The sequence below is a fragment of the Neovison vison genome, chromosome 2 (assembly GCF_020171115.1).
Source record: "Neovison vison isolate M4711 chromosome 2, ASM_NN_V1, whole genome shotgun sequence".
NCBI lineage: Eukaryota > Metazoa > Chordata > Mammalia > Carnivora > Mustelidae > Neogale > Neogale vison.
The window spans coordinates 212,465,152-212,477,247 of record NC_058092.1 but is presented as its reverse complement, the minus strand read 5'-3'; the positions used below and the strand labels follow the sequence as shown (position 1 = coordinate 212,477,247).

The 12,096-nt window shown below is 49.2% G+C and overlaps 1 protein-coding gene across 6 annotated transcripts in view; it reads left to right on the top strand.

The window, feature by feature from the left end:
- The window catches only part of SEC31B (SEC31 homolog B, COPII coat complex component), a 30,467-nt gene extending 21,149 nt beyond the window's left edge, over positions 1 to 9,318 (top strand). For all 6 annotated transcript variants that reach the window (XM_044240314.1, XM_044240317.1, XM_044240316.1 and 3 more), the window contains 11 exons: positions 259 to 385; positions 755 to 900; positions 1,613 to 1,786; positions 2,291 to 2,452; positions 5,327 to 5,501; positions 5,935 to 6,249; positions 6,494 to 6,552; positions 6,850 to 6,996; positions 7,291 to 7,410; positions 7,880 to 7,951; positions 8,186 to 9,318. In XM_044240314.1, the coding sequence (XP_044096249.1) occupies positions 259 to 385; positions 755 to 900; positions 1,613 to 1,786; positions 2,291 to 2,452; positions 5,327 to 5,501; positions 5,935 to 6,249; positions 6,494 to 6,552; positions 6,850 to 6,996; positions 7,291 to 7,410; positions 7,880 to 7,951; positions 8,186 to 8,392 (1,704 nt within the window). In that variant the 3' untranslated portion in view covers positions 8,393 to 9,318. The remainder of the gene's footprint in view (positions 1 to 258; positions 386 to 754; positions 901 to 1,612; positions 1,787 to 2,290; positions 2,453 to 5,326; positions 5,502 to 5,934; positions 6,250 to 6,493; positions 6,553 to 6,849; positions 6,997 to 7,290; positions 7,411 to 7,879; positions 7,952 to 8,185) is intronic.
- Positions 9,319 to 12,096: the final 2,778 nt, after the last annotated feature.

The following is a 12,096-nucleotide window of genomic DNA, read 5'->3' as shown; positions in this document are numbered from 1 at the left end:
AACTGCCCACTGTGCAGGAGGGGAGGGGAGGGGATTACTTGGACTTTGTCAGGTGGATGCCTACACCTCGGTGTTTAGAAGCTCTGCCAGGTTCTCTCTCTCCCCGCTCCAACCAGCCCTCCCTCACCCGCAACCCCTAGTCAGTGGTCTAACAGGAAGCCTGCTCACCAGTGGCCTTTCTTAGCAAGTCCCTGTGTGTGACTCTGACTGCCTGTTCTGGATGGACGGCTGATGACCTTCTCTCTCTGCCCATTATAGCTGATAGCCTGTGTTGTGCGGAAGAATTGGGAGGATATGGTGCACACCTGTAGCCTGCAGAACTGGAAGGAGGCACTGGCCTTACTACTGACATACTCCGGGCCAGAAAAATTCCCTGAGCTCTGTGGTAGGTAGCCCTAGGTTTCAGACAGAGTGGTATGAATCTGGCATGCAGTTAATAGACACAATTGAGGGAGGAGGCAGAGGAGCAGCCTGAGCTCTGGGAGGCCAGGCCGTGTTGTCAAGGCCAAGGTCTGGGTCAGCTGGGAGGCTAGGACTACAGTAGTGATCACATATTGTCCTGTTTTACTTTTTCTCATTACATCTCTAGCAAGAGCTCTGCCCTTCACTGCAGAGCAAAACTGGCCTCAGTGTTGTCCAAAGCCATTGCGGTTACTTGTCCCACAGCTCATGGTCCTCTGCCTATTTTCAAATAGGAGAATGAGAAGAAGCACAGGAAAGCTATGCCATTAAAGAACTTTCCATCTTTCTGCAGACATGCTGGGTACTCGCATGGAGCAGGAGGGTGGCGGAGCACTAATTTCCGAAGCCAGACTCTGTTATGTGTGCTCAGGGAGTGTGGAGCTGCTGGTGGAGTGTTGGGCAAAGTGCCACCAGGCTTCGTACCCCCTGGCTCTGCAGGTACTCTCCGTGTGCGGGGCCCTGGTCACTCCACACCAGGCTCGCTGGAGAGGCTGTTGACGGGGATGTGCAGGGGCATCAGAGGCGAGGCTTCCGGGTCCCCAGGCTGTGACCAGTCTATTAGGAAGTAGAAAAGGGCCTTCAGTGTTGGGGGATGAGCTAGCACCTTCCTCTCTCCCTCTCAGTCAGAGGAGACTGAGCAAGAGCTGCTTAGGCATTAACCTTCACAATTTTTTCCCACTTTAGGTTTGGTTTTACGAGTTTATTCTTTGTTTGAATAATTGTGAGCCTGGGCCTATTAGCTGCTATGAAAAGTTCTGTGTATCTAAATTGTAAAAGACACTCCACAGGTAACTAGAGAAGACTCACAGGAAGACAAAGCCGCAGATGAAACGATAGTGTAACAGAATGTGAAGTTGATACTGTACTAGCAGGGTAAAGGGTAGAGAGAAAGCAAAAAAAGAGGCAGAGATGTAGGAGAGTCTAAGAGCCAGATGGCCTCAGTTGGAGCAATGCTAACAGCTTGGGAGGTGAGGCCAAGTGGCTCTTCTCTAACTGTCACATCTAATACGAATCATCACCTGCTGCTTGTACCTGGCCATAGCCAGATACCCTCAAACCTATAGTGGGAAGTCCCTGGGTGAACTGCCTGGCCTGAGAGAGCAGGATGTGCTTGGAAGACACCTGACTGCCCTTATTCCTGTTCCTGTAGGACCTGATGGAGAAGGTGATGGTCCTTAATAGGAGCTTGGAGCTACTTCGGGGTCCTGACAGGGTGAGCTCAGGCCCTGCCACAACCTTCAGGGTCACTCAGTATGCCAGCCTCCTGGCAGCCCAGGGCAGCCTGGCCACTGCCATGAGCTATCTACCCAGGGACTGTACTCAGGTGAGTGGGACCATGGAGAGGGAGCAAACCATTTCATTCATCTAACACTGGCTGAGCACGTCCATGTTCCAGGCACTCCGCAGATGCTGAAATTCTAGAATAAATGAGATCTAGTCCCTCAGGAAGTTCACCGTCCCTTGGGGGAAATCAGATGTCAGTAACTTACAGTGTTATAACAGAAACTTATACTAGGTGCTGTGAGACTCCAGGAAAGGGGCTGGTTTTGCGTAGAGTAGTCATCAAGGAAGGCTTTCCAGTGGTTAAAACAGTTGAGCTGGACCTTCACAGAGAAGCAGCTTCCCAACAGATGTAGGGCATTCTAGGTAGAAGGAACAGCAAGGAGGGAGGCTTGGCAAGGTTTAGGACCTTTGAGTCATCTAAGGTGGCTGAAATGTAGAGGGTCAACTGAAGTTTGAATGCTATATGGGGCCAGGCTTATAAGAAAGGATGTTTACTCGTTTTAATTTTAATTAACACAGTTTTTCATTATTATAACTTTTGTAGCCACCAGTTCAGCGGCTGAGAGATCGACTTTTTCACGCCCAGGGTTCTGGTGTCTTGGGCCAACAGTCTCCTCCTTTCCCCTTCCCTCGGGTTGTTGTGGGAGCTACCCCCCACTCTAAAGAAACATCCTCTTACAGGTTGGGATTCCAGCCTTCTCACCAGGTAGGGCCTGGTTTGGTTTGTTCACTCATTTGCTCATTCATTCAAAAATACTTATTTAATGTCTGTCAGGTACCAAACAAGGTTCTAGGCACTTGGAATGTATTAGTGAATTAAAATGATGAAAATTCCCAACTTTGTAGAATATAGATTCAGGTTTTTTTTTTTTTTCTAATAACTGCTTGTCAAACAACTGCTAGGTTCTTAGAACAGAAATGTGGCCTAACGATGATTCATGTCCTTCATTAGCTCATAGTCTCATGGAAAGACAGATATGTAAAAGATAAGTACAGTAAAATTCATAAATGCCGTGATTGGGGTACGATACGGTACCATGGGATCACACAGAAAAAAGCAACTTGGTCTTTGGGGGAGCAGGAGAAGCTTAGGACTTATTTTAGAATGAGTATGATGTTTGATTTGAGTATTGAAAATTAAGTTATTTAGGCAAAGGAAGGAATAGGTAAAGGCTATTTGAAGCAGTGGGAACAGCATGTAAAAAAGCACTAAGGGGGGGCGCCTGGGTGTCTCAGTGGGTTAAAGCCTCTGCCTTCGGCTCAGGTCATGGTCTCGAGGTCCTGGGATAGAGCCCCGCATCGGGCTCTCTGCTCAGTGGGGAGCCTGCTTCTCTGTCTCTCTCTCTGCCTGCCTCTCTGCCTACTTGTGATCTCTCTCTCTGTCAAATAAATAAAATCTTTTAAAAAAAAAAAACACTAAGGGGAGTGTAAATAAAGCCCACTTGAGGAACTACTGATATTTCAGTGGGGCTGCAAAACAGGTGTTTGTTGTAGGGGAGTGAGATTAGATGAAGCTGGAGTAAGAGGTGGGAGATAGAGCAGGAAGGACCTGGAATTCTGTGCTGAAGACCTTAGACTTGACCCTGAAATTGAATGGTCTTCTGCAGGGGAATGATTAGCTATGTGTTTAGGAAGGGCAAGGCTGGAGGCATCTAAAAGGCAATAGTAAGAGATGATGAGGGCATAGAATGACTGACCTAAGGCTAGAGAATGAGGTTAGATTTAAGATACTTAATAAGTAGAATGGACAGAAATCGGTGATGGCTTAGAGGAGTCTGCAAAGTGGGGGGACGGACCCCCAGGGACCAACCAGTGCCCAGATGGTTAGGGTGCTGTTAACTTAGGATACCTGCCTGGATCCTGCTGGAGGGACTGGGGAACAAAATCCAGCAAGATGGTAAATAGAGCTATCAGACAGAAGCTCTGACGGTTCATCCTATCCCACCTTCAGTTCTCACCCTAATCTTTTTTCTCCTTTCCCCCTGCTTACCCCTACCTCCTCTTCCTTCTCCTATCCCCTCTCTCTCTCTTTCTGTCTCTCTGCCTCTCCCTCTCTCCTTTCTGTTTTGAAATAATTATAGATTCATAGGAAGTTGTAAAGAAACGTACTGGGGGGTCTCATGCATCACATTCCCCCACCCCATTTCGTGCCAGTGTCCCACACAACCATAGTATAACGTTAAAACCAAGAAACTGATATTAGTACAATCTGTAGATTCAGATCTCATGAGTGTGTGTGTGTAACTATGTAAGAATTTATCTTCTCATCTTTTAAGAGTCTCATGCTCTACCGACTGAGCTAGCCGGGCTATCTTCTCATCTTTTAAACAGGGTCCTTCACAAAGCAAAAATTGTTAATTTTATAAGGTCCAATTTATAGTTTTCTTTCTACGGATCACACGTTTTATGTCTTTGCAGGTCTACACTCCCCTAAAGTTTTCCTGTGTTCTTTCTACAAGTTTTATAGTTTTTGTTTTTCAGTTATGCTGTGTTCTATTTTGAGTTAATTTTTGCATATGGTGTGAAGCTTAGGCCAAGCTCCTTCTTTTTTTGGCCAGTGGATATCCATAATCATTTATTGAAAAGGCTGTCTAGGGCGCTTGGGTGGCTGAGTCGTTAAGCGGCTGCCTTTGTCTCAGGTCATGATCCCAGGGTCCTGGGATCGAGCCCCACATGGGGCTCCCTGCTTGGCAGGAAGCCTGCTTCTCCCTCTCCCACCCCCCCTGCTTGTGTTCCCTCTCACTCTGTCTCTCTCTGTGTCAAATAAATAAATAAAATCTTTAAAGAAAAATAAAGAAAAAAGAAAAAGCTGTCTTGGGATGCCTGGGTGGCTCAGTCAGTTAAGCATCAGCCTTCAGTTCAGGCTGTGATCCCAGGGTCCTGGAATGGATTCCCGCATCCAGCTCCTTGCTCAGAGGGGAGCCTGCTTCTCTCTCTGCCTGCTGTTCTCCCAGCTTGTGCACCCGTGCGCACGCTTTCTTTCTCTCTGACAAATAAATAAATAAAATCTTAAAAAAAAAAAAGAAAGAAAGAAAAGGCTGTCTGTCCTCCATTGAATTGATTTTGCTCCTTTATTAAAAATTAACTGGGCATATTTGTATGGATTTATTTCTCAGATCTCTGTTCTATTGTGTCAGTCTGTGTGTCTTCTCTGACAGTACCACTTTGTCCTGAATACTACCTCTATATAGTAAGTCTTGACATGAGGATGAATAATTCCTCCCACTCTGTTTTTCCTTTTTTTTTTATGATCTTATTTGAGAGAGAAAGAGTGAATGAGAGAGAGATAGAAGAAGCAGGGGGAGGGGCAGAGGGAGTAGGAGAAGCAGACTCCCCACCAAGCGGGGAGCCAGACACAGGGATCCTGGGACTTCAGGATCATGACCTGACCCAAAGGCAGACGCTTAACAGGCCTGAGCCACCCAGATGCCCCTCTTTGTCACTTTCTATAGAGACATAGTTTCTGTTGATTTTTGTTTTAAGAACTAGCTTTTTGTTCCATATTCTTTATTATTCTTTCATTTTCAGTTTCTTACCCTTCTTTTCCTTTCCAGGTGCTGATCCTTTTTTCTCTTCACAGGTTCCAACTCCATCTCCAAGGCCAAGGATTTTCACACCTCAGTCATCACTAGTGACACCCTTGATATCTTCCCATCCTGGCCCTTATCAAAGCTCCCAAACACAGAATATCAGTGACTCCACGGCACCTGAGCTCCAGGCAGGAGCTTGGCCTTTGGCCCCTAGTGTAAGGCCTGGTGAGTGAGTGAGTCCAGATGTATCTGGGCAGAGCACAGAGGATAACAGTTGGCATGGCCAGCGTGGATTTGGGGGGCATTATGTCTACTGTATAGTGAGAGAAGCTTGGAATTTGTAGTCTGAATCCCCGGTACTGTGACTTACTGGCTTTGTATCTATGAGCAACAGACTTAGCCACTGTTTCTTTTGAAAAGTGAGAATAGCTATTATATTGGTCCTTTCAACCCCACAGGATTGTTTTCAGGGTCAAATGAGGAATAGTTAAAAGTACTCTGTAAATGGTTGGTCTCCATACACACATACTCATCTTTCATTATCATTATTAGGGATGTTTGTTTGTGTTTTATTGCTGCCTTATTCTTCCCTGATAAGCTCCGAATCTCTCCCAAATTGAAGTTTGGTGGCAAATGACCTGTTTCTGTTCCTTTTCAGCTTTTTTTGAGCCACCTCTATTAAGTGGGCAAAAAGCCCAAGTTCCTAACCCCTTGGGGTTCCCTGGAGCATGGCCTCTTCCTGGTCCACCTCCACCTGTGGTACCCCCAGACGCCCTACAGCCTAGCTCTACCTCTCTGGCTGAGACGACTCGACTGTTCCCTCCACTTCCCGTGAGACTCCCAGGTGTCAGCCCTGCAAGCTTCCGGTCCCTAGCCCCTCCTGTCAACTTCCCTACGACACACCCTCCAGGAGGGCCAGGTGCTGCCTGCTCTAGTGCCCTCCCGATCACTGGCCCCTCGACTGCTCACCCAGGTCAGTCTTCTTTCCAGGGCTTCTGTCTTCTGGGTCATTGCCTTCTTCCCTTCCCCCCTCCACTACCACCTTTCCTCACAGCAGTGATTTGGGGGCCGTTGGGTTGAAGAATGTCAGCTGAGCCTGTCTGGTCTGCAGAGGGAGGTGTGATCGACTCCAGCTCAAATAATTCCACTGGCCTTCAGACTGAATTTCCAGGGTTTCTGACTGTGCCCCTAAATATCTCTATCTTTGTGCTGTGCAGGACCTCAAGACTCCTTGAAAAATGCCCCAATGCCCAGGGCAAACCTCCAGAGGAAAAAGGTCAGTTCGTGCCACCTACCCCCATACATTCACCAATGACCCATATTCTGTTTTCTTCCAGAATTCAGCCCGTCTGCTTGTCAGCACACACACTGTCCTGTCCCTTTCCTCACTCATTCTTCTCCTCTCAGCCAGCTTCTCTTTCCTTCTTGCATGCATGTATCAATCTCCCTGTCTCCTGGTTCCCTACTTGCCGCTGTGTTCCCTTGCTCACTCAGAACTTTTGCTGCTCTCTCAAAGCAGGGCCTAGGAGGTCTCTCAGCTTAGACTCATATGCCGTTCTTTCTCTGTGTCTAGTTGTCAGAGGTATTTATGCCCCCAGCATCTATCACTGCTCCAGTGATGAGCCTCACCCCTGAGCCACGAGGGGTTCTTTCCTCACAGCCTTCTGTCCTTGGGATGGGCCATGCTCCCCCAGGAGCTCCAGGAGAATTCAGCCTGCAGGTGAGGGGAACAGTGCATTAACCTTCCTCTTGGAAACTGCAACTCTCCCTAGGTATAGAAAAGCAGGGAGCATGGGAGATGGGTCTCAGGCATCAAGGGGCGGGCAGATTTTGCACCGGGGAACTGGTGTGGGCAGGTCCCAAATGTCCTTACCCCAGAGAAGAGGGAGTACCCCTTTCCCCAACTGTGCTTTAGTGGGAGCAGTGTGACACTGAGTCACGGAGGACTAGTCTGTAGGGAAGCTGTGAGAAGGACAGCTTGCCAGTCTCCCCTGTCTCCCTGCTCCTTCCTCAGCAACTTCAGCAGCGGCCCCCTGAGAAGGTGGAAAGGAAAGAGCTGCCTCCAGAGCATCAGTCCTTGAAGACCAGCTTTGAGAAGCTTCTACAACGCTGCTCCCTGTCTGCCACTGATTTAGTAAGTCTGAGCCTTCCCCACAGTGTCCGCCTCCCAGCACTGGCTTGTTCCCAGCATTCCTGAGCTGTAGATCAGTTCCTTGTGTGCCTCTTTTCTCAGGGTCCCTGAGCCGCTGTCTGTGTCTTGTACCTACTAGATATCTCCATGTGGGACAAGAGTGGGGGCTCGTCTGGTCTGAGTCTAGCACCTAGGAAGCAGGGCCCAGCAGCACCGAGGCTTAACTCTTGGCAAGGCAGCACGGGGCACCGGAGGGAGGGTGCAACTAGGAGTAAGGAGACCTGCCATCCATGCACTGGCCGTGTCAGCTTACGCAAGCCACTTACCCTCCTTGGGCCTCCATTTCCTCTCCTGTGAAATGAAAGCAGGAGCTTGAAGTCCTTCCAGCTCTGACATACTGTGATTCTTTATAGTCCTGTATAGTAGTGTTATTCTCGGGGGCTGGAGTCAGAATCCATTTCCCTCCCTGCAGAAGACAAAACGGAAGCTGGAAAAGGCAGCCCAACGTCTAGAATGCCTATATGATAAGCTCTGCCAGGGCACAGTAAGTACATTTAGTGATGCTCCTCTGTCCCCTGCCCTACACCGTCAGCCGTGACCAGAGGGACCCCAGTGTCCTTTTTCATAGGTCTCAGTGACCTGGGTTCCCCACAAAATATACACATAGACCTCTGGCCTGACCCTGGGCTTCAGAACTTAAATCCTCTCTTACTGTTCCATGCTCCCAGGGCAGGGGCTGGGTTGGGCTCCCTTGACCTAAGCGTCCATCCGCCCACAGCTCTCACCCCACGTCCTGGCTGGGCTTCATGAGGTAGCCCGATGTGTGGATGCGGGAGACTTCGAGCAGGGCCTGGCAGTGCATGCCCAGGTGGTGGCCCGCAGCAGCTTCAGCGAGGTCTCCAGCTTTATGCTCGTCCTGAAGGCCGTCCTCAGCATCGCGCAGAAGCTGCACACGGAAACCAGGGAGCCTCCTGCTGTGACTTAACGTCTCCCTGCAGAAAAGGGGGAATTTTGGAATGGGTTTTGTTTGTTTTCCCCCACCCTCTTCCCTTGCTGCCAGGTATATGATGCAGTGGGCTTGCCTCGAAGCTGGCAGAGTGCCTGCTTTCCACCCCTTTATGCCTGGCCTTCTAGAATCTGCCCAAGGCTCTCAGCCTCTGAGGCAGAGAGAGCCAGTTCTTCCCTTTCCCTGATGCTGGGCTTCGGCAGGACCCGGAGTAGGGCATCTTCTCCCCCAGGGGGATTCTGTGTAAGTGTGGCTTTGGAGGGGCTGAGTGGGATTATTACCTCCAAGTCTACCTCTGCTGTACGCATCTTGTGGGGATTTGTTTTCCCCTTCTGTGGGTTATGAGCCTGACCTTACCTTCTCCTTGCCTCTGACTTCATATTTCTGGGTCCTTTAATTTCTGAGCCCCCAGAGACTGGGCTAGAATTGACTGTTGTTCATCTTTTGAACAAGTGATGGACATGGGGGGTGGGTGCTGGGCAGAACCAAGAGGAGGAACTTGGGCCCGTTTTACAAGACCTTCTCTTCTGCCAGTATCATAGGGGTGGGCTGGGTTAGGCGGAAAGTAGAAGGGGCACACCGCCTTTTGCTGGGAGCTGCCCTAGGCTGTGAGACAGGAGCAGAGGGACCACTGCCTGCGGGGACCTGACCTGATTTGACCTGCCCGGACCCTGGCCCAAGGCCCTCGGCCATTCATTCTGTGATCATCAACCCCATTCTGCAACAGGAGCCATATTAACAAAAGACTTTTCTGGCACTGCTCCTCAAGGGTTGGAGGCCCTTCTCCTCGGCCCTCACATGTCTCAGGGCTGCCTTCTCTGGCTGCACTTTTCATGGTTGAACTTTGCATTTGAAGCACTGATGTACTTAGTGGGCAATAAAGCTGCTTTGATTTGGTTTCCTCAGTCATCTCCCAATTATTGTCTCCTCTGGGTCCTATTTTGTCCTGACCTCTCTTCCTATTCTCTTTGTTCTTGCTCCCTGCACCCCAGTAAGGTAGGAGAGAGGCTTGAAGACCCATGGGGAGTCTAGAGAGTTGCAGAAAGGAGGGGGTGCGAGGAGGAGGCCTTGCAGCATCTGTGGCCACTCTGGTGTGTGTGTGTATGTGTCTGTCCGTGCCTGACGTTCAGCTCTAGGGTTTTCCCCACACCACTTCAGGGCTGAGCTCAGCAGCACAAAGGGGCTGGGTGTGAAGCCGGGGGTACTATCTCTAATCCTGTTGTAGATCCCATCATGTCTGTGGGCTAGATGTGTGTGTTTGGAAGGAAGGGATTGTTAGGCAGTATTTGTTTGTAAAGCCACTTGCTCTTCAGATAATACTTGCACTAACTTCTATTGAGGCAGCAGTGTGAGCCCCTGCAAAGTCCTTTCCCAAAGTGTCTTTGAAGCCAAGAGCCCATTGAAGGGAAGAAAGGCAGGGAGAGGGGATTAGTTTGTTCAGCAGCTGTGAATTTCAGTGGGAGGTTGATGAACTCTGAAGTCTTTGTTTAAATTAAAGGGGGGGAGAAAAAAGCCGCTGCTGGAGCGAGAGCCCCACTTGGGGCCCTGAACTAACACAAGGAGAAGTCTGAGCTGCAGGGAGCTGTGTACTGACTGCGAAGACTTTTCCCAAACACTTTCGGGAAAGGTGTTGTGAGAAGAGAAGGGGCGGAGTAGGGGGATTAGCATGTGAAATGAAGTTTTCATTGACTCCAGTGGGGGTAGAAGGCTATTTTAATGGCATTTTGTTCTCTTATTTTCTCTCCTTGAGCTCTTTAGAGATATTGTTTTGCTAAGGCAGGCTTTCTTCCCCCTTCTTTCCAGTCTGCGGATTGCCTCTATGGGAGCCAACATAAATATTTCTCCTCCAGGAATGCGGGTTAATTAAAAGGAAATGAATGAGTGGAAGCATCCAATCCAGACCCACAATAGGCGGGTGCCCTGGCCTGCCCTCCCCTCCCACCACTGCCAGCACCACCAGGGCTGAGCACGACCCTGGCTCTGTCTTTGCCCTAACCTGCTGCTAAGGCCAGTTGAAGCTGGGATTCTTTTCAAGAAAAGAAAGCCCTGCCTGTGTGTAGGCCCACAGGCCAGCAACAGGAAGGAGAGTGTTTTGCGCCCCCCCTTCCCCCCACGCCGTGTCCTTGTCACTTCTCAGGATCTCCCTCTGCTTCTCTCTGGTGGAGACGCATGGGCCTTAAAGGGTATGCAAGAGGAAGGAAGGGACGAGGGTTCCAGTATGTACCCCACAGTAACTTACTAGTTGGCTGAACAAGACAGACCTCTTTTTCAGCATCGGTTTTAATCTATAAAACAAAAGGTTTGACTGGTTGACCTCCAAGGTGTCCTACCAAGCAGCTGTTCTGGACTCATCCATGTTTTGCAAAGGGGTGCACAACCCTGGTGACTGAGCGTAAGAGAGAACTTAAACTCCATGAATGCAAGGAGGTCTCTGTGTTGTTTGTTCACCACTGTATTTGTTCGCCAGTGTTTGCTGACTGACCAGAGGAATGCGTGGATAATGCAAGAGAGGAAAAAAAGCAATACAGATCTGCGTTAGCTCAATAATGTTTTCTTTATAGAACTCAGATGGATCTGCTTATCAATCATATCCATTTGGCAATACAAAACAACAACCTATGAAAGAACTTTCTGGCAGCAATGATGGGTTTCAAGTACCGGCCTGGGATTATCAAATATGAAGCACAATAATTGTCCTGCTTTTATGCTGAGAGACTTGGAGAATGCAGTTTTCCTTTACAGCCCCGTTCCTTTATATTTTCTAGCGGCCTTGCCAGATTTTCTTAGGGTACACTATCAAGTAATTCTGCCAAGTAGGACAGCCAGGTTAGTATATGCTGCTACTTGATTAGGGAAGAAGGACAAGTTGGGAGATTCACGAGGCCCAGATCAAAGCTGAGGGAAGGAGCAAAAAAGGGCTTTTGCTAATAGAGCTGGAAATGAAGCCCTAGGAGATCCTGAAGGGAAGTGTGTCCCCCATGAGGAAGGGCAGGCAGCCTCTCCCCTCAGTAAGTGTCAGTTGACCAGAGGATGTACAGGGATGAGGCTAGGGGTTTGGAGTCTGACCTGGCCACTGTCCCAATTTGAAATATACAAGGAGGCTTTCCACTCTCCTGGGTTGGCCTCGAAAGCCTTAGCCCATTACCTACTTGGAGCCACATCTCTGTGCCCTTTCCTACTCTGGGAGGTAGGATGAGGCGGGCTGGCATCTGACCAGTTCTGAAGAGCTGTCCCGTGTCCAGACCCATGACCAGCTTAGGAGGAGGGGGATGGCTGGGAAGCTCCGTGGGCTACAGAGCATCTGTCAGGGTTTGACTCTTCCCTTTCCACAGCACTCTTTCAGAAGCAAGTTCCTGCTGTACTGCTTTTCTCTCAAGCAGCGAGCTCACAAGTAGTGAGCTCTTAGCTTCTGAGTGAATGTACTGAGGGAAGGTTTGTGTGAATGATTCACTAATTGTTGGCAGGCTAGCCTCAGTCAGCCCAGCGTTAACTACATAGGCCATCGGGAAAGTGAGGCTTGAGGGAGAATAGTGTTCTAGCAAGGCGGGGAAGGAAGAGAGGGCCTAGAAGTTCTATCTTCCACCCACCCTCCCCAATGCCCCCAAGAATAAGTTCAATACCTAGAAAAGAAGGCACATATCACAGGGACTTCAATAAATTAAAGTTCAAGGTGCTGAGCTTCC